The 22,578-nt window shown below is 34.4% G+C and overlaps 1 protein-coding gene across 2 annotated transcripts in view; it reads right to left on the minus strand.

Moving 5' to 3' along the window:
- The window catches only part of LOC126977302 (uncharacterized), a 69,322-nt gene extending 46,803 nt beyond the window's left edge, over positions 1 to 22,519 (minus strand). For both annotated transcript variants that reach the window (XR_007732179.1, XM_050826075.1), the window contains exons 1-2: positions 22,366 to 22,519; positions 21,798 to 21,849 (exon numbers count right to left, since the gene is read on the minus strand). Coding sequence is in view for 1 of the 2 variants with exons in the window: in XM_050826075.1 (XP_050682032.1) it covers positions 21,798 to 21,849; positions 22,366 to 22,432 (119 nt within the window). In the remaining variant the exon portion in view is untranslated. The remainder of the gene's footprint in view (positions 1 to 21,797; positions 21,850 to 22,365) is intronic.
- Between the last annotated feature and the right edge of the window lie 59 nt (positions 22,520 to 22,578).

Here is a 22,578-nt window from a genome sequence, read left to right on the forward strand (position 1 = left end):
GCCACCTCTACGAAAAGATTGACTCATTGCGCGTTGTCCCTTCTACGATCATTTATTTTGTGGAAGAGAGTTCAGGTCAGATAAGTTATAGGTTTCATATAATATTATATAAAGGTTGCAAAGAAATATCATATTTTTAGATGAATCGCAGTGGGAGGCTCCTTTGCACAGGATGCCGGCTAGATTATGGGTACCACAACGGCGCCTATTTCTGCCATGAAGCAGTAATGTGTAAGCATTAATGTGTTTCGGTCTGAAGGGCGCCATAGCTAGTGAAATTACAGGGCAAATGAGACTTCCTGAGCGGCACTGTAGTGTAATGGGCAGGGCGTATCAATTACAATCAGCGGAACGTCCTGCTCGTCTCGTTCATTTTTTTTTATTTTAAAAAAATGTTAAGGATGAAAAAGTTCCGCGCGATAAGATAGAGTCAGGCCGCCATTTTAGAGAAGTCATAGTGACGTCAGGCCCAGGCACCCACTTCAAAAATCACCAATGAAATGTGCTGTTTGCAAACGGATGACAGTATGCTTACCTCTTGCTAATATGGTAGCAAAGTTCCGTCACTATTCCAACCGCAGCTAACATTTTTATCCAAAACGAAGTAGTGTCTATTGAACGAATGTAAGCGTTTGGTAAACTCTAATTGCAAATTAATGTGTAAAAACTATTAATAACTAAAATTAAAACAATTAATCATTCGTACAGCACAGTAATTAATGTTATGAAGTATTTGCCGGATCTATAGGTTAACCATAGCAGACACGGCAATTTCGATGATTTTTTTTGTGTGTTCCAGTGAATTTGAGAATGGTTTAGATTTTCTGTCCATATATAATTCTCCTGCCCATGTGTATGGTAGTGAACCCCTCCTAACGGCTGGACGCTAGTAATGTCATAAGTATTAATAAGCTATGGAAGAGCAGAGTTTTCTAACACAGGCCCTAGAGCCCTTAAAAGGAGGTCCCTATCATGAATATTGATTTATGTATATAGGTACTTAATAAACATTTTATATTTGTATTTGAATAGCGTACATTATTATTTTCTTATACTAGTAATTGCCTAATGAGCGTAGTGTTAATTAAGGCTGGGGACCGAGCCAACGGCCTTGAGGAACCGAACGGAGCTAGCTTATCTCTCTCGCACAAGATCGCCATAGTTTTAATTCAGAATTATAAGCATTTTAAATTTATTCAAATATAACACAATTTTCTTTACAAAACTAACAAAACTATGTCATGATAAGTAGTATTGGTGTAAAATTTTTAAATTTTCGAACAATTTTTATGTAGATTGAAAGATTAGCATGGCTCTCTGGCATTCTTTACGCACTGTCTATAAAAAATAGAAATGTAAGGAAAAAATTAAATTTCTTCTCATATTCTGCAGATATACAATTATTTTTTGTACAAATATATGCTTTATATAAACCGTAAAGAAACGGTTTCATTTGTGCGCTATTTTGGCGATTTCTTGGGATTAAATTATTAACAATTTCTAATACAGAACAGTCCAGAATACTTTTAAATGAATATTGCCAAACTACATGATCCAGCTACCTGGTTTTGAGTAAAGGACCCTTGTGAAGCCGGAACATGTGTCGGCCAGTAATGAAGGCAGCACGTGCGTTGTGCACGGCATTATGTAACGCCCCTAATGATACTTTCAACTCACCACCGACACAAAAACAGTCGAAACAGCGGCCGGCGCTCAATATCCAACATTGATGTGAATTCTAGATTTATTTCCATTGTATTTAACTGCTTTTTATTGCATATTGTATACAATAATTGCAATAAAGGTATTAATTAGGCTTAAAAAGCATTCATTTCCTCGAAATTGATTCTTTTAGAATTCTTTTTGATGTCATTTCATGCTCATGCCCATATATATATATATATATATATATATATCTTATCTATATATATATATCTATATCTATATATACATCTTATGTCTCAAGGTGACGAGCGCAATTGTAGTGCCGCTCAGAATAGGGGTTTTTCAAGAATCCTGAGAAGCACTGCATTGTAATGGGCAGGGCGTATTAATAACCATCAGCTCAATGTCCTGCTAGTCTCGTCTCTTATTGTCATTGAAAGAAATAGTTGCAGAAAGCATCCTTAAAGTTAATGTTTCATTATATCACATGCTATCTTTGACTGTCAAGGTGAAAAAGAAAGTGACGGTGTCATATTTAATAAAACATTAACTTTAAAGATGTTTTCTGTAACTAGCGGTATGACGTGATTTTTAAAGATCCGCAGTATTAACTGCGCATAACAACAGTATATTACCTAATTCCTAACACACCACTAAAAGGCGTACCCTAGCATACAGCCTTATAACTCCGAACCTTTTGTGGGTCGCGGACTGCGCCTTGAGACTTACAGCACATGATCGAGATCTAAAGAAAATTTCATCCCAATCAATAGTCGATCCAGAGGTACTTAAAATATACTGGGTGGCCGAGAAGTTGACGTCCAAACCTAAAATTTAAATTTGGCTCATTTTATTGGCCAATGTTCTGGGAAGTTTTTAAAAATAGTTAGAAGCCATAGGCTCCCCAATTTATGTTATTTTTGGAACATTTTCATGAATTTAGCTGGAGCAGTTATCTTGAACTTACGACTCAATTCTAAACTAGTTCCGCATTGTCTATTCATAGTTTCTTATGTGGTTATTACAACCGTAAATAATAATTATCAACAATAAAATTAACTAAAAGTGTTCAAAAAAATTTGAAAAAAGTCCTAAACCACAATTAGGTAAAAAAAAGCGTTTAAAAGGGGAAAAAAATTATTATCTAATAAACTACTAAAATCGTAGAACATACATGGGGGTGATTCGGATACTCATCACCATGAGGCTTTAAATTTTAGCTTTGGACGTCAACTTCTCGGCCACCCTGTATTTACAAAAATTTATAATAATACAACAACGGCTTCTTGAAATATATAAGATTTTATACTTGATTTTAGCCTCTATTATATTCCATTTGGGATACCTAATATATATTTTACAAGTTTGCAATCAAAATTGTTCTTCGGACACGTATTAACCTAACTTTGTAAAGACTTTTTGCTAAATTCTAAAATACGATGCTCGATTGTGATATTTTTCCTGTAGATTTAAGTTTTTACGCCTAAAAACACAATTTAACATATCAGTTTGCAAACTAAATTAAGGATGGGACAATAATAACGCAATATTCTTTTTATTTCTCATACTCGGAAAGTAATGTTGTCTTGATCTGTTTATTGGGTAGAAAATGCTGCTTCCCTCCATAGAGAGGGAAAAACTCATACAAATTACTTTCCACCTAAGGGCCGGAATGAACTTCAAAAATAGAACTGCTTTCAGCTGAAAAGAGTTTTAAGTAAAAAAAGCTGCGGCCATGTGACTTTCTAAACAGCCAGTGTGAACTTAGCGCAAACTTCTTTGAGCGGAATAAGCCGCAACAATTACGCGGAGAGTTCCATATTTAAAATTTAAAAAGTTGTCATTTTCATCGTCATCAATTTGACAATTAATTTTAAATAGCTACTACTAATATTATGATTTAATATCAATAAATAGTTTAGATAAACAACTAGTTTTATTTTCCTCATATTCGAAATGAAAAGTAAAGTGCTTAACACGGGTAAAATAATCAATTCCTACTCGGACTACAGCCGTCCTTGCTGCGCTCGGGCGTCTAAATACCTCGGGAAGATTCTTTCGACCCTAGGTTAACAATCTAATATTATTCTCTTTTATCATAGATCAAAAGCTAAGAGTGAAACAAAAATTATTTAGGATTGCAAATTTATTACAACATCAGCATCCCGCGTACATTTGATGCCCGTTTCGTCATAATGACGTATAAATACAAACACACAGGATGTTTCAAAAAACGTAGTGACAGATAGTCTATGCGTTAGTTATAAATGATAACTAATTAATTTATCTAAGTATAAATAACACGCATAATTAAATGAAGATAATATAGTCATGATAAACCAACAATTCGTTTTTTCCATCCTGTGTGGCTTGGCGTCATACGCCTGTCATCGGCATGACATGTCCGCTCCCTGAACATCAGCCTTTCAACTGCATATTTCAAGCAGATAATTACTACAGTCTTTACTTCTGGTTTATCTTTAGGGAAACTATTTGAGGAGAAAATTAATAGATATTTAAGTAGTAAATTAAATGTTACGGATTATTTTGAGAACATGTAGTAGTCTGTATTAATTGTAAGGGTTGCCCAGATGGTAGGTGGGTGTTCTCAGTAGCGATCCTGATTTTTTTTATGGAAATAAGGGACGAGACGAGCAGGACGTCGTTCAGCTGATGGTAATTGATACGCCCTAACCATTACAATGCACAGGATTCTTAAAAACCCAAAAATTCTGAGCGGCACTACAATTGCGCTCGTCACCTTGAGACATAAGATGTCAAATCTTATTTGCCCAGTAATTTCACTAGCTACGGCGCCCTTCAGACCGTAACCCAGTAATGCTTACACATTACACACCCACCTCTTCACGGCAGAAATAGACGCCGTTTTGGTGCCCATAATCTAGGCGGCTTCCTGTGCAAAGGAGCCTTCCACTGGTATGAATTATTTAGACAATGATTGCCAAAACCTTACGCAATCAGTATTACGACAGGTGTTGGCATGTCACAAAAGAAATATAAAACGATTGCTTTATTCCCGACATCTCGGGCGCGGTGGATCGGAGACAGCTACTGGGTATTCAGCCGAGCCACTGTTGCGTGACGTGCGCCTTCGACCGCCGATGCCCACATTCCTAATCTTGCGTCCGAGAGATGACTTAACATTTCTTAGACATTTTATAGTCACTTTAATCATTTACGGCCGTTCCCAATATACTATCTACGGATAGAGATAAATTACTACCTTCTACTGTCAGTAATTAGCTGTCCCAATATATACAATAAGTCAATCTTATCGCCTTATATTGGGACGCGTGAATTGCAATCTCCATACAAACTACTATCGCTGGTAAGCTATGCGTCGTCCCATTGATAGACAGCGTGTACGGATAAGGTGAGTACCCGTCGAGAAGTTTATTGGGACAGAAAAGTCAACGATAGTTACGATTTTTATCTAAAGTAAGATATAGACTGAATATTGGGAACGGCAGTTAAATTGATACATTGATACCAACACTTTTTTTTCCAAAAAGCATTGACCTGTATAAATACCACTGGAGGGGCTGTTCCATATGTTTAACAGCAAACTTTTTGTGCCTATTTGAAGCGCCACTCGCGAGCGTCCAGAGAACTACTTTTGACGTATAATACAAATGGCTGCAAAGGAATGCACAATACTCTGAAGTATTTTTGTATTTTGAATTAATTTCTTTCGTTTTCCATGTTTTTTTATAGTTCAAGAACCAACGTAATAAAGAACACCATTTTTTTTGTAAATAGTTTCCCACCATCTATCGATGTTTCATTGAGGTTGTCATCACTAGTTTTAGTACCGCAGACCCTCGCTACATGCCATCAGCGCCAAAATGGCGAATATCAAACAGGCACAAAAGCATTTTTAGTACCGCTAGTCCTGTGGTATATAGTAGAGGTGAGTGCCAAGGCACTGCGGATCATCATTTGCCACTTACAGATAAATATTGACTTTTGGCACTATAATGTGTTTAAGTAAAATTGCGTCAAGACGTAAAGATGATTTGAGAAACCAAATTACAAAGGAAATTCACTCTTCTATAGGTTTTCTTTTCTAATATGAATCACTTATGAATAACATATACACGATACATAACTAAAATTTAATTTTCATCAAATTTTGAAATATATTTTTATGTTACAATTATAATACAAAAAGATCTATTCACTTGGTCTTAGGTACGTGATCGGCCTACCTCGTTTGAAAAACTTGCAAACCCCTTATTATATCTACTTTTTCCTGCATTAAACTGAATATTCAGACCCAAAATTAAACTGGCAGCAAAGAACTTATAAATAAATTACCAGTATAGGCTTTTCCGACGCTGTCCCTAGTGAGATAATTAAAAAAAAATCCATAAAATACAACTAAAATCATAATCATTATTTCAAATACAGAAGCTCATTACATGCAATCTTCATAACATCCGTACGATGTTACCGATAAAATAATTTACACGGGTAATAGAACAACTTTTTACAAGCTTAATCTCCAGTCAAGGTGTGGCCAGTAATTTAATAAGATAGTTAACGAGGAGTCAATATAATCACGTCGGCAAAAAAATCACTGTCTCTCGGTCTACATTAGTCTTATACGTTTTGTGACTAGCCGAGCGGCTACCGGCAGCCTCTCCTATCTGATAAACACGGTTCAATCAAACCGAAAATAGAATTATATTACATGTAGGTTATTGATAATGCTGAATCTTGTTACACGAGAGCCTGGAAAATGTTGTGTCAATTATTAATGGAGAACATAATTATGTTCTGAACTACACTGGCCTTCAAAAGTAAGTATCACACTTTTAAAATTGGGATAACGTTTTAAATTCACAAGATATACTTTCGAAATAAAAAGGACTCCAAAGAGAATTTAATTTTGTACATAAAAACTTTATAGTCGGTAACCTTCTTTTAAGAATTGGCTGAAAAAAAACTTCAAAAACAAAACCAACCACCCAAATAAATAACATGTAATACATTTTAGTTGAATTTTTTACACTAAACTAAAAATGTCTATTTTCATTGTTTTATCTTTTTTAAGTTAAAAATGTTACTAATGTATAATTTTAGTTTCTAAAAATTAAAGCCTATAAAATTTGCAACAAAACGTTTTTCATCTTAAATCTCTACCTTCTATAGTTAAGAAAAAAATTTAATTTGAAAAGTGTGATACTTACTTTTGCAGGCATAGGGCATACTTTTTCGAATGGGTGATAGTTTTTGACTTTCAATTAGTACTTTAATATCCTATTTTGAATAAAAATATTTGAATTTGAATTTAGAATACATGAAAAAGCAGATGAATGGAATTGGTTAACATTGAGGACAAAATATAATACAAACACATTATACTTAAACAAAATACTTGAACCATTTTTTACGGCCGTTCCCAATATTCAGTCCATCTCTTACTTGAGATAAAAATCGTAACTATCGTTGACTTTTCGGTCCCAATTAACTTATCGACGGTTACTTACCTTATCCGTACACAGTGTCTGTCAATGGGACGACGTATAGCTTACCAGCGATAGAAGTTTGTATGGAAATTGCAATTCACGCGTCCCAATATAAGGCGATAAGAATGACTTATATGGTATATTGGGACAGCTAATTACTGACAGTAATTTATCTCTATCCGTAGATAGTATATTGGGAACCGCCGTTAAACTATACACTATAGTTTATTCAAAGGGCGCAGTGATACGCTGTTTACAAAACTTTTTAATAGTACTTTCTACAATCGAATTACGAGTTTGTTTCCTTTTATAAGTAGGTATAGATACGTACTGGGAAACTTATTGGACTATAAGTAAGTACACAATATCAGTATAATCGATTCAATCGATTCCTCGATAAGCTTATAAGCCTTTTTCGCAATCCTAAATTGATTTTAGATAGATATTTCAATGCATTTCCTGCTTAAAGCATTTAAAAAACTTATCTATGGATCCTTTCTGTTGATCTGCTTTTTCCATCCGTCTAAAGTCCTGTATTCTAGATTTGTATTACATTATACTACTAGCTGACCCAGCACACGATAGTTTGCCATATAAATTATTTTTAGAGTTAGACCGTTTCTAAAATTAAGCCTTTAATTCATTAGCCTAAGTTACTCCTTATTACATCAGCTACCTGACTCTAAAAGTCCCGTCAAAATCGGTCCAGCCATTTCAGAGATTAGCCGGAACAAACAGACAGGCAGACAAAAAATGAGAAAAAAAAATATGTTGGTGTATGTACCGTATATATATTCATATATAATATACATGTAGTAAAAATGGTCATTTCTATATTACGAACAGACACTCCAATTTTATTTATATGTAGAGAAGAGATATGTAGGTACTTTGACACTAAGATTGCCATATACTCAGGATCGGTTGACGGGTGACTAAATCTGAACAATTTGTTATGTTTAAAGTGATATTTCTCACTTCTGGGATTAATTGTACAAATTAAATTAGTAACCAAAATTATTGAACGATGTGGGACTCGAACTATTTGCGTTGAGAACGTTATCAACTGTAAAGTAGATCCTGCAGATGGTGCCACAACCTGAGAGAGAAAATTTACGACCCATGCGTACTCGAACGTTTGGTACAGTTGCAAAGACCGCTCGAACGGAACCCGAGACGTTGCGGGTTCGAGTCCGGTATCGTTGATAAATATTGGTTACAAATTTAGTTTATATGTCTAAATCTGGATTCCAAACGATAGGATTATGAAAGCGACAGTATATCTACTCAAGTTCGAATGGAGACTAGTAACATTACAAATGAACCCCTCTAGCGTGGGGAGTTGAATAAATTAATTTGATAGATTGTTTAGAGACAATCAATTTAATTCAACCGTTTGATAACGAGAAACCCGCTTCAGACAAAAGCGAATCCCGGTGATCCGTGACGCAGATATAACGATGGGAGCCTGAGCTGATGTGGAACAAACGATTCAACATGCCACGTTACATAATTAAACAAAACTACAAATGATACTGTAAACGAATTTATATTCTGCAAATCATTGTATCATTTTAGCCAGTGATAAATAAAGATACCGTAGTAAAGTTTTTAGAAATAAAACGTAAAAGGCAAAGTAAAAACTTCATCAAAATCGAGGTTTATAAAACATTTTTTTTTCTAAATTCGTAAAGTTATAACATTTAAAATATAAACTTCATTGCGCAAAAAAACGGGCACTTTTGATTTATATATATATATAGGAGGTTTATAAAACATTTTTTTTTCTAAATTCGTAAAGTTATAACATTTAAAATATAAACTTCATTGCGCAAAAAAACGGGCACTTTTGATTTATATATATATAATATATATATATAGTTGACAGTTTAATTACTAAAAGGGATTTGATGCAACAAAATAAAATAAATGTTATTTACTGATGTAAAACCTCTTTTGTTTTATTATGATGACAAAAAAATAAGGTAACTTTAATTGGCTTTTTCCTTTACAGCAGACTATAAGTATGCAGCCGACTTTACCAATCTAAATAATGCAGGTATATGTTTTTTTTTTATGGAATAGGTGGACAAACGAGCGTACGGGTCACCTGGTGTTAAGTGATCACCGCCGCCCACATTCTCCTGCAACACCAGAGGAATCACAAGAGCGTTGCCGGCCTTTAAGGAAGGTGTACGCGTATTAATATATATCCGATTTAAGAAATACGTTATCATCTCAGGTAATTTATACGTCTAGATAGAGTCTTTTGCAGTTAGACAACCGATAAAAACAGGCCAGGAATATTAGTTTAGTGTGCGTGACATGCTACGTCTTACACTCGCGATTTGTATGACACTTTGTGTAAGTCTGCGTTAATTGCTCAAAATAGAGCTTAAATCTAAACTTTCCGATGTTTTCACAGCTGTCATAGTCTATCCAGACGTATCTTATGTTATCTTTATCCATAACTGGCTGACCCGACAGACGTTGTTCTGTATATAATAAATAAAATAATGTTTTTTATATGAATTTGTCAATAATATATCATAACATCAAAAATTACTTCGTAAAATATGCACCCTGCTGTCGTAATGAAATTGTTTCACAGCAGAACTGTCAAACCGTGCGTCAATAAATTCTCTCATAGAAATTATGTATAGACCCATCAAAGGAAAAAGAAATATGTTGTTTTTATTTAATTTAGCAGCATTTTCCTATTTATTCACCTTTTAAACTTTCTCTGGACTTCCACAAATAATTCAAGAACTAAATTTGCCAAATCGGTCCAGCCGTTCTCGAGTTTTAGCGAGACTAACGAACAGCAATTCATTTTTATATATATAGATTATTAAAAACTAAAACCGTTGTACCAACAATCTCAGTATATCCTACGGAAGCGAAAACATCGCCGACATTAACATGCGGTCAACCCGGCTCTGTCTCCACGGCATAAAATTATCTGGGCATCGGTTGGGAGGGGCCCATTTGTCATCGGCAGGGGGACGCGGCTAAGCAGCAGACGCGAACACAAAAACAATACGAGCGGGCTAAGTCGCCGGGGGGGACAGATGGGGGGGTTCCACTGCTCCACCCGCCCCTAGCTACGACTGTTAATCGCTGTTTCTGTATCTAGCCAGAGGTATTAGTGGACATAACTAATGTTTATACTCCTCTTAGTTATCGCGACGCTTAATGATAACTTTAGCGTTCCCTTGGCGTTTTACATATTATTTGGACTGGACGTTTTAAGTAATTTACCTTATGTTTCTGTTAATTTGATAAGCAAGGTGCTGCAGATGCGAATAAAAAAGTGTGTGTATACTTATGTATGCACGCAAGAAGTTATACTTATTTGGCCTAACGAACCAAAAATCTTTAAAATGATATATTCCTCGTGCTATTCTACGTTTTTAGAAAGACCAATTTTGTAAAAATGTTGCAACGATGGCTTTGACAGTTAATTATTAAATAATGAATACGGCTGTATGGGCTTGAACCCTTTGCCTGTCCTAATAATGGACGATGAAACCAAAAAAAAATAACGAATGACTCAAACGTCACAAAATTTTAGGAACCAACTTCAACCTGTTACTTTAAAAATTCATCGAAGGATATTAGTATATATTATAATTTTTGCTTAGCTTATTGAAACATTATTGAAAAAAAAAACTTGCAACAGAAACGATTTACTGGACTCCTATTTAAATGGTTAATGGACAAAAAAATTTGTATTGTTAAGGAATTTGTTTTATATTTTAAGTAAACTTTTTGCATTACTATTATAAATTTAAGATCTATAATGTTAACACTGTATTTGACGCAATAATATATAAATGTCATTTCATTGTTTATTTATATTTACAGACGTACGAACTTACTGTACCATTAAATGTTTAAAAGTTTAATTATGTAAAATGTAATAGTATTTACAGCCTTCTTTATGAAAATGGGAAACACAAATTATACAGCCTTTCGTAATATTATTAAATTATTTTCTACTTCTTTTCGTTCTTGAAATCTTGTAATGCATGAAGGTATTCAAAAATAAGAGATTAAACTGAACTCAATCTTCAAAAAAAAATTAAATTAATACAGCTCTTATGCAAACCTTTACCTTTAATATTAATAAAATACTAATATTTATTTGTGCTGCCTATGAATGCTACGCTACGCTTTGAAGTCGGTACCAAGCCAAATGTAATAGTAGGTACCTACACTCGCCACGCGTGACTTCGAGCGGGATAGCTTCGTCTAGAACACCTATTGATAGGTTTTAAGTCGGTGGTAAAATAAAAAAATGCTGCCTAATTTAAATATTCCACGCGAAGTCGCGAGTTTGAGCTAGTATTTAATAATATAATCGTTTTCACTTAAAACAACATAGCTATGTCAAACCTAGTGTAAGATAGATTTGCTTTAGACCGCGTTAGGGTAGTACCGTAACGAATCAGGCTATTAAGTTTCGGCGTAGGTAATACTTCACGCCCCTGGGGCCTGTGATGTAATAGGGTCAACAGACGCTCAAACCGCGGCTCCCAACCCAAGACCTCCGTAACACATATCCACTTTGTTTAATAAAAGATCACTCGGAATCCGGGGCTGTTTTTGCCCATGACATGGGTAGAGCCATTTTCTAACCCTTTCTATTGTTAGTAAGGTGAAGTTGTGTTTTTTTAGTAAGAGTGCGCGAATGGGCGAGTTACAAAGTGAAGCCCGCATGTATTCTGTGAACCGCATTAAGATTTTCACACAAAAATAGGAAAAAACAAAGAATTTGGGATCCGCATACTTAGAACTGAAACTCAATTTTTTTTTAAAACCATACGTGCAAACCCATACGTGTGGGGTATGTATGGATCTATGAAGCCCTAGCCTTCATGATATTGATGTTTTTAATATCATTTTTACTTAAGTGAATAGTTTGCGCGAGAGACACTTCCAAAGTGGTAAAATGTCCCCCCCCCCCTGTAACTTGTAAAATAAGAGAATGATAAAATTAAAAACATCTATGATATAAATTACCACACAAACTTCGACACAATTGGTTTGAACGAGATCTAGTAAGTACGGAACTCTTCACGGGCGAGACTGGCCGCTTTTTTGTCTTTTTTATGTACAATTATGAAGACAGTGACAGAACAAAAAAAAATCACAAATAACATAATACCATAATCTCAGTTATTTTTATCTTTTCTAAAATGCCTCGCAAAAGTAATTCCAGTCTATAAGAATTTCGTCACTATTTTAGACCCGAGCAGCAAAAAAATTACTAAATAAATTTAGGATTTTGAAATACTTGTGAGATCCGGATCAATAAAAATAAAGAAAATAAAACATTTAATCAAAAGAAAATAAACGGGCGCGAAGCCGCGGATAATTCTAGTACGTTCTAGTTAAAACGAGTTTAATAATAAATTTAATTACTGACGAACACAACTTAAATCTAACTAAAATGTAGATATATAAAGCAATTAATTTAGCTCCAAGTCGCAAAGGCTTCAACTTACGACGAATAGATTTCTAAGAAATTACTTGCAAGTTAAGTGAACGACGTAATACTAAAATATATTATATAAAATAGCAATGGTCAAAGCCTAGGGCTATCACGACTATATTTACAGGACATAAGGAAATCAGACGAATAAATTTTATACTATTAAATGGATTTTCTTCAGATAAAACACTAAATACAATGTCACATGAAATATTTCAACATAACATTTACCAGTGGGAGACTCCTTTGCACAGGATGCCGGCTAGATTATGGGTAATACTTACAACGGCGCCTACTTCTGCAGTAATGTGTAAGCAATACTGTGTTTCGTTCTGAAGGGAGCCGTAGCTTTGTCTCCAGATGACGAGCGCAGTAATTGTAGTGCCGCTCAGAAATATTGGGTTTTTTAATAATCCTGAGCGGCACTGCATTGTAATGGACAGGGTGTATCAATTACCATCAGCTGAACGTCCTGCTTGTCTCATCTCTTATTTTCATAAAACAAAATCAACATAAAATCTTAAGATATAAGTATGTTAACTGAAAGTTATTAATTTTTTTTATTATTTTCATACGGGCAACGCATTACCGTTTTCAAATGTGTCTGCAATGCGTTAAAGAATTTTTCAAGTGACTCGAGTAAATAAGCGGCATTGAATCAATGATTGACTAACCATCAAGTAAAATCTATGCATTCGTTGATGGATGGTGCGTTACATAGCCGAGCATGGCAGCGCAGTCTCATTCAATAAGAAAATAAGGAAGAAGTAATTAAAAAACTTATATTATGTTAAGTTGTAGCGAGTGGCAGCCCTATTGTCATAGAATCATTAGCGGCAGCCGGGTCGTTTGTTAGGAGCATCCGCGGGCCGAGACACGTTTTTGTCGCCGGGCCAAATTACATCTGAACAATACGTGCTACTAAATTGATTCCGAATTAATCTTTACGGTAATAATTACTAACCGGACCATGTAACCAAACTGTTATGATAATTTAATGACAAAGAAATCGTTCGCTTCGCCTTACACCTACAAAGCCTAATAAGATTATTTGCGACACATTAAAATTTCTTAAATCTTGTCATACGTCCATTTTAGGGTAAAAAAAGCGTTTTTGGCCCAAATGGCCCGGAGAATGGAAATTTGGTAAGAATATTCCTTTCGTCGAGTAGACGTCCGCTAAGAACAGATTTTATGATATACGTTTTTTGATCATGCTTTTTCATTGATTTCGAGTATAAATTAATTAGTTTTTATATTATGAAGAACGTCTGTATACACCATAGCTAGTAAGTTATAAATACTGTAGGCAGTCAAGATGAAATATTCTATTATGAAGGCAGCTATCCTAAAAAATTGCTAAAATAGCGCATTATTGTAACCATTTTTCTTAACGGTTTATTTAAAGCTTTTATTTTTCCAAAAAATAATTATATGTCTACAGAGTATAAGAAGAATATTCAATTTTGCTTTACATTTCAATCTTTAATAGACATTGCAAAAAAATGAACTGTTTACCAATACAATTTAACAAGAGTTAATTTTGTTATTTTTGTAAAGAATATTTTATTATGTTTGCAATAAATTAGAAATGCTTCAAATTCTAAATTAAAACAATGGCGATCTTGTCCGAGAGAGGTAACCTAGCTCTGTTCGATTCTACAAACCGTTGGCTCGGTCCCCAGCCTTAAGATTTTTTTTATCGAAAACGTCAGTTAAAGTACGTATCTATCATTTTATTCTTTCACAGAATGCGGATGATAAGATGAAAATGCTATTTCATCCAAATGCCTCCACACACTCAATCACAAATTACATTAGTGAAATGTACATTCTCGAACAAATATCACTCTTGGTAACGATATTATCTCATAGTATAACATTAATAGTACCTATCAAGTCTCAAAACAAAACATACCAGTTGTTAATGTAATACAGATTTCAATGCAACTTAAATTAACATCGCGAGAACATTCCCTCGATACGGATACGGTCATGGCCACATTTTTTAACTTCACACGATCATCTAGCCTTACGTGATTTCAATAATTTGAACATGAAGCTATCCATTATAGTTAAATTATTATATATTACAACGATGAGATATCATTTGCAGACCGTTTTGTATGCAAAATACTAAGGAGCTAATGCCAATAATCGTGGCTGACTGTTTACGACTTGTCGAATAAAATCGGCTACATTAACAATAGTTTCACTTTCCTTTTCTATATAATTTTTTTTATATAAGAGGGGGCACGAGGCTCAAGGGATGGGGAGTGGTGAGGCAACCGCCCATGCACATCCGCAACAACAGGTGTGTCAAGAGATGCGTTGCCGGCCTTTAAGGTGGGAGTATGCTCTATTCTTGAAGGTCCCTAAGTCATATCGGTTCGGGTAAAGCTCTGTTCAAACTGAGGCGAATAAGGCGCGTTTTAGAGCTATTCGCTCGCTCGCTTAGCCTCTCAAACTGACGCGACTTCCCGCGTGTCATTTTTGGTTCTTCAGTGTGGAAACATCATGCATTGTGAGACTAAACAATCCCGCCGGTCGTCCCGCTCTTGTTTCGCTTCAACTTGAGCGACTACTCGTGTCAATTTGAACACGTCCATACAAGTTAGCTGACACAATCGGCGCGAGCGACTTCCGTCCGGGTCCCCTCAAGCCTCAGTTCGAACAGAGCTTAAAAAATTCCAAAAAGTAGCTGTGCGAGGCAAGAAATTTCTTGCAAATGCCAGACTATATGAATTTTGCATTTTGACGTAATGTCCGGTGGTAGAATTCAACCCCTGGAATAAACCCGAACAGCTCCTCTGAGCACTCCCCGCGATAAATGCTGTAGAAGATGCAGAGAGAACCCACATCTCTACGCCAAACAATCAAGCGGATCGGAGATGATTTGACCGTGGCTGATATAGGCACGACCGTCTACCGTGATGAGGCTGCCAACTGTTATTTGGCACTGCTGTAGTGCCAACTAACTTACACGAATCAAGTTAACTAAAAACGAAATATTATATACTATTATAGTTATTTCTAATAATAGTGATAATTATATTAATTAACATGGTAAACACAGGAAGTAGTTAAATAAATATAATTATTAATTGGGATATCTTATGGCAGTTCATGACGTTGGTAGCGATTGTTAACACATCAAGCTGACAATAGTTTTATTAAAAAATGTTATTAATGTGAAGGTTAGCATAAACGATTTTCTTAATGACACCACGGACTGGGATTAAAGCGAACACCCTCAGGCTCTTTAATTATAAATGTGCATTGTACGATGTTACATTGTAATCCATATTTTATATAAAAAAAAGCCCGCTGAGTTTCTTGCGCCCATTCTTCTCAGGTCTGAGGCAGTCTCTTTTGAATGGGTGGTAGATTTTGACGTTCAATAAGTGATTATAAATCCTATTTTGAATAAAAATATTTGAATTTGAAGTATATGATAACTCAATGTTTTAACAGTGAGTATTTTTTTAACTTTTTTTTGAGTGCGTTTTCTAACGTCCAATTCACTCTATATACCTTGAGATGTTGATTTAAGATAAAAGAGTGGCCATGAGTTTGACATTCATTAGTGTTATTTGATCTATATGAAAAAAAATATTTTTATTTCATATAAATTTCCTACTAATCTTTAGTGAATACATACTTACTAGCGGCCGTTTCCAATATTGTATCTCTAGTTGCGGATATGTCCTATCACCGTTTAATGACAAGATCTTATCTATCCATAGTTATGTCATGTTATATAGTTAGGTGTGTCATATTATAGTTATGTCGATAGGATATTGAAATGTAAGTAAGCGTAAATTAATAGATTTGTCTACCTCTAGTAAGTTGAACTAAGGATAGATATGTTATTGAGAACGGCCGTAAATCACAACTGTTTATTTATCAGACCGGTTGAACTTATAAACATGTGCCAGTAATCTTAATATATATAAATCCAGTGTCCTGATGTTTGTTTCCAATGAACTCCTAAACTAATAAACGGATTTTAATGGGGATTACTTCATGGATTGCAGTTCAGTCCAACTTGAGAGATAGGATAGTTTTTATTTCGATTACCCATAGTTATTTTTAGTTCCCGAAGGTAGGTAATGGTGAATTGATTGTATTAAAATACTAATATCTACCTACATTATCATTATGACAAAGGTCTTTGATGTCAACAACAAATAGTTTATCATTTGTTTTTAATTCAATGAGATAATTATACTCATAAAAATGATGGGGGAAAAGGTCATGGGGCTGGCAAACATCAGACTGCGCACCTATAAATGATCACGTCCACCATGTTATGTAAACGCCATATTTACAAAAATATCACAAGTCGGTAATAAATATGTTACACTAATTAAATTTGAAAACAATATTTATGAACCATGCGGGACTCGAACCCGCGACCTCTCGAGTTCCGTCCAACCGCTCGAGTGGCGTATCGTTGATAAATCTTGTATGTCTTGTTCAACTCTCAGGTTGTGGCTTTTTTTTATGGAATAGGAGGAAAAACGAGCATACGGGTCACCTGTTGTTAAGTGATCACCGCCGCCCACAATCTCTTGCAACACCAGAGGAATCACAGGAGCCTTGCCGGCCTTTAAGGAAGGTGTACGCGCTTTTTTTGAAGGTACCCATGTCGTATCGTCCCGGAAACACCGCACAAGAAAGCTCATTACACAGCTTTGTAGTACGTGGAAAAAAGCTCCTTGAAAACCGCACTGTGGAGGACTGCCACACATCCAGATGGTGAAGATGATATCCTAACTTGTGGCGTATCGTGCGAAGGTGGAATTCGGCGGCAGGAATCAGGTTAAACAGCTCTTCGGAACACTCCCCGTGATAAATGCGGTAGAAGACACACAATGAAGCGACGTCTCTACGCAACGCCAAGTGATCCAGCCGTTCACAGAGCACTGAGTCCCCGACCTCATCTACAAGATCTACTTTAAAGTTGATAACCTGCTCAACCCCAACATTTGCATATTAGGAAATTGACTTGAGATGCCGCTCTTCCAAATGTAAACAATTGAGAGATCGGCACTGTCTCATAAAAAAACTGAACAGCTTTAACATACAAATCACGTAAAACAATTTTCAATTCAAGAAACAATGTTACTACAGCTAAAATGTTGCCCAATGAACAACCCCCACTATGGAAAGATTGAGTGGACCCTTGAGTGGGAGAATTTCAATCTGGCCACGGTGAATCGTCGTAATAATCGCGATATCGATTTCCGCAAGTATTTCCTAATATAATTCGGAAATGAGCAAGAGCAGGCAACATCGCCAACCATGACTAATGAGCTCCATTGTAGACTTTCCATTTGCTCTGATTTCTAAAAGACTATCGACTCTGTAGGGCTTCCGTACCGAACCTAATTACTTGGACACCACTGTCTGTCTGTCTGTTTGTGCAAATGACAATACTAACACACAAATGTTTTTTTAAATGTATTAAAAGCTATAAGAACAATAAAATAAATAGTAGTTAAGAAAAACTACAAAATACGCTTTTAATAGAATAGAATTTTAATAGAAGAAATTTAAAATTAACATATTCCTGCCTTATAGACGATTATGAAAATTATATATAATAACAAAAATCTTATTTTGCAAATTAAAAATGGAATAATTTTATCAAATTAATGTATTGTCATCGGTACTCGATAAATCTACGAAGTTTGAACGAAACGTGGCCGTTTAAAGTGGGTCAAAATCACGCCCAAATAAGTTAATCGGTTACAAACAAACAAACATACATACAGGTGAAGCTAAGCGTGTTAAAAAAAACCTCTGGAGCAAACATATCTGTCTGCCCTATAGAAGGTACTAGAAGTGACATACCCGCGTTTAACTCATGCGAGACATTTTTTTAAGAATAATAATAAGGGACAAGACGAGCAGAAGGTTTAGCTGATGGTAATTGATACTCCCTGCTCAGGATTCTTGAAAAAACGAAAAATTCTGAGCGGCACTACACTTGCGCTCGTCTCCTTGAGTAATAGGATTAAGTCTTGTTTCGTTCTCGTTCTCGCCCAGTAAATTCACTAGCTTCGGCGCCCTTCTGACCGAAACACAATAATGCTCACACATTACTGCTTCACGGCACAAATAGGCGCCGTTGTGGTACCCATAATCTAGCCGGCATCCTGTGCAAAGAAGCCTCAACTGGTAAGTACTTATAGACCACTAGCGAGTTGGTAATCATTGTGTTAATCAGAAAGCTCGAGCATGAAAAACCGCGGAAAAATGGTGTATTTATTTCAGTATATCTAACTGCGAGAACTCTTCCAATACTCACCCCTCCCCCATCGTCGTCTCGCAACGAATTAGCACTCGAAATAATATACTTATATTATACTAGCTGACCCAGCAAACGTTGTATTGCCAAATAAAGTAATAAAAAAAAAATTAAAGACAAAGATTGGCGGAATTAACACTAAAGATAACTTTTGGGAATATAATAATATTAATATCGTGATACAAAAATAGATGTTGATCGTAGAAAGGTGAAAATTAGAAGTTGTACGTATTTTTTAATGCTTAATCATAATAATAATAAAAATTGTCACAAAAAAAAAATTTAGTTACCCTTATCATTTAGTGGTATGAAAAATAGATGTTGGTCGATTCTCAGACCTACCCGATATACACAGAAATTTTCAAACAAATTGGTTTAGTTAATACTTCTGTGGTCAAGATTTCTGTGGTCTGCAGTAAGAAAGACTTATCTACTCTTTTGCTCACTATTGGCATTCGAACTCGAATACGTTTGTTACATGTTTTTTGCGTTGCGTTTAAGCTGACCCATTACTGGATTCCAAGCACGTGGCAAATTAAAACTTAGAATCATGGCTTCTTTGTTTAGAAATGTGAGTCCGTCGATAAATCGTTACAATAATCATAATGATACTATTACGCTATGAAAACGTCGAAAAAAATCGACTTTAGAACTTATTTTGAGCAGTTCACGCACACTAACACAAAGTGTCATACAAATCGCGAGTGTAAGACGTAGCTTGTCACGCACACTAAACTAATATTCCTGGCCTGTTATTATCGGTTGTATTACAGCAAGAGACTATCTAGAATCTAGATGTATAAATTATCTAAGGATATTATTATTATATTGTGCCATCGATCTTCGATAATACTCTTAAAAATAGAAAGGCAGCAAAACGATGTGTTAAATAAAATTAATATGTTTTTTTTTACGAAAAACCTGATATAAAAAACAAAATTTATTTACTTCTAGTTATTTCCCTGCTAATTACATAAAATACTGCCACAGCATAGTTTAACCGGTCTTAGATTAAATATTATCGGGGAGCCGATTTTCCTTCGGTTATACTGCGAAAACTACTAAACCTATCGGAATAATACTTATACCAAAAAGTGTAATTTTATCCGTGTTTTAATGAGAAACAGCTACAATAACATTAGAATACAAAGGTAAATTTCGCCACTATATACAAGACTATAATAGCTCAGATGGGACACTGGGTGATCTGGAAAGCAGAAGACCCCGGTTCGAATCCAGATATTTTATTAGTTTTTATGTTGTTCAAGTTTTATGCCGCAGAAAATTTACTGAAACTTCTGCTTCACTAAAACTCTGTGTTTATAAATTTTTAGACAAATTTTTCTTCAAAAGCGATAACATTTTTGTTCATTTAGCAGTAATATTAAAATAAATAAAACTTTATTCACATACATGCCTACTTCAATCATTGTTTCTTATTTCATTTCTTATACATATATACTTATACATATACATGTTCAGAATCTCAACTTTCAGTAAACAAAAGATTTTTAACATGTCTACTTTAGATTTAAAGCTGTAGGTTTTGCCAGAACTGAAACCTACCGAAGATTCGTTTTCGGTTCCTGTAGAAAGTCCTTTTTCCGTCACACACAAAATTATACTAATACTGGCACATTTCATGTAAAATTTAACTCTTTATTATTAGATTTTGATGATTTCAATCACAAACTGACTATAGCTATCAACCAGTGAAAATCCCCTCAAAACAGATATAGCCATTTTAAATATTACTAGAAAGAGAGACACTATTCAATTACCACATTCATATGCATTTAGTTTAAAATAACAGCTTTACATAATAAAAGCTTGTAATACTTTATATCACACAAGAGAGACGAACATTCAATTAAAATTGTATATCTATTAAGGATTTCGTTCTAGTTATTGTCATTTAACGGAAATCTGAGATATAAATATCATGATCACAAATTGTTGCAATGAAGATTTTACCTTGCATTTGTTTTTATTGAGATTTACCAAGTAAGATTATTTTCTTGATAAATAATGGGTCACTAAATATTTTTCAAATAGTCATATTTGAAAAATCGCCACAACATCGTATAAGTAAATCATTACATACATCATATCCTTGAAAAGATAATATTATTAGTGTCATGTGAATATCTGTGTAACACAACCTGTGTCAAAAATGAATTTTCTACTCACAACTATCCGCTATTTGAGTAGCAATGTTTGTAATCAGTTACTCACCAAATGCAAATTAAACTATTCTATTTTATTGCCTTCCATGCACCAACTAGAGATGGTGAATTTTTACTATCCAGGTTTTTTTTACTATCCAGGGCAAGCTGGTATGCAGCTCAACAGATGCTGGGCAATGAATTTCTTTTTTCTCATTTGCATATAAGAGTAATAATAGTAGTTCTCCATTTTAATAAAACAAGCACTATGATTTCCAAATAAAAAATAATTTACTATCAGCCCCAATTTATCTGATGAGTGCAGCTTATCAAAAATATAATTTATGACCCTATCATAACCTTTTTATCTCACAAGCATAAAATGTATTTTACAAATTTTATAACAGTGAAACCCATTATCCAAGGTACTGATAATTATTATATATAATAATATGGGTTATATTTATGTCTATAAAACCAAAAGTAATGGTCCTTTATAAATATTATTGTAAATTCAGCAATTTCCAATGTTTACTAAGATGTGTTTCATGTGCAGCAGCATTCATTGAGAAACTGTATGTATTGTATATAAGAATAAAATACCTGAACTAAAAGCACTATTGTGAAAATTAAAAATATGTTTAAACTAATCTATTACTTACCTTACAAATAATTGTTCTTGATTATTTACCCTCCATGATACAACTGTACAACCTAAAATAAAATATTAATATTACTAAATATTTAAGTTGGTTAAAGAGCTTAATTATGATACAATGTTCTCAACATATGAATATTTTTTGTGTATACTCAAATAATCACTTACAGTTTAGAAATAAGTACCTCTCTACAGTTTACTTCCTACAATCCAATAGCCAAGGTCAAGTTGTCTCAGACAGTTTGGTCTATTCATTGAAAAAAACTTGTTACCTCCTAAACTTGAAACCGAAAATGAATTCAAAGTTTTTATAACTTAGAACTCAGACGATAGAATTAATATAAGCAAACAAACTTAGAGCTATCTTTCGTTAATCCTTTTTTAAATTTAATACAGCATAAATTAAATAATTTTTAAAAGTTACGCGCATCTTTTCAAAACATAAATAAAACTTTTAACAGGTTTCTAAGCTATACAAAAAATTACAGATGAGAGGTAATTCTAAATTTTATATATTATTTGCCTTATCTATTTTGTAACAAAACACAAATTAAGTTATAAATATTACATACCGAAAAGATTTACGGTACAAGTTGTATTATTTCCTCTGTCGAGAACGACAACACTCGTCGCTGCCATTTTCCGATTGACAGCGAAGCCAACTAAATATCTGACAAACAAAATGACAATCTCTAGTGGTTTGCAAAAGCGTAGTGATGTGCCAGAGTCTTGCTTCTAATAAAAATCGACTATGAGAATCGCATAAAATTTATAGTTCTTCAAAA

This window comes from Leptidea sinapis, chromosome 44 (assembly GCF_905404315.1).
Source record: "Leptidea sinapis chromosome 44, ilLepSina1.1, whole genome shotgun sequence".
Classification (NCBI taxonomy): domain Eukaryota; kingdom Metazoa; phylum Arthropoda; class Insecta; order Lepidoptera; family Pieridae; genus Leptidea; species Leptidea sinapis.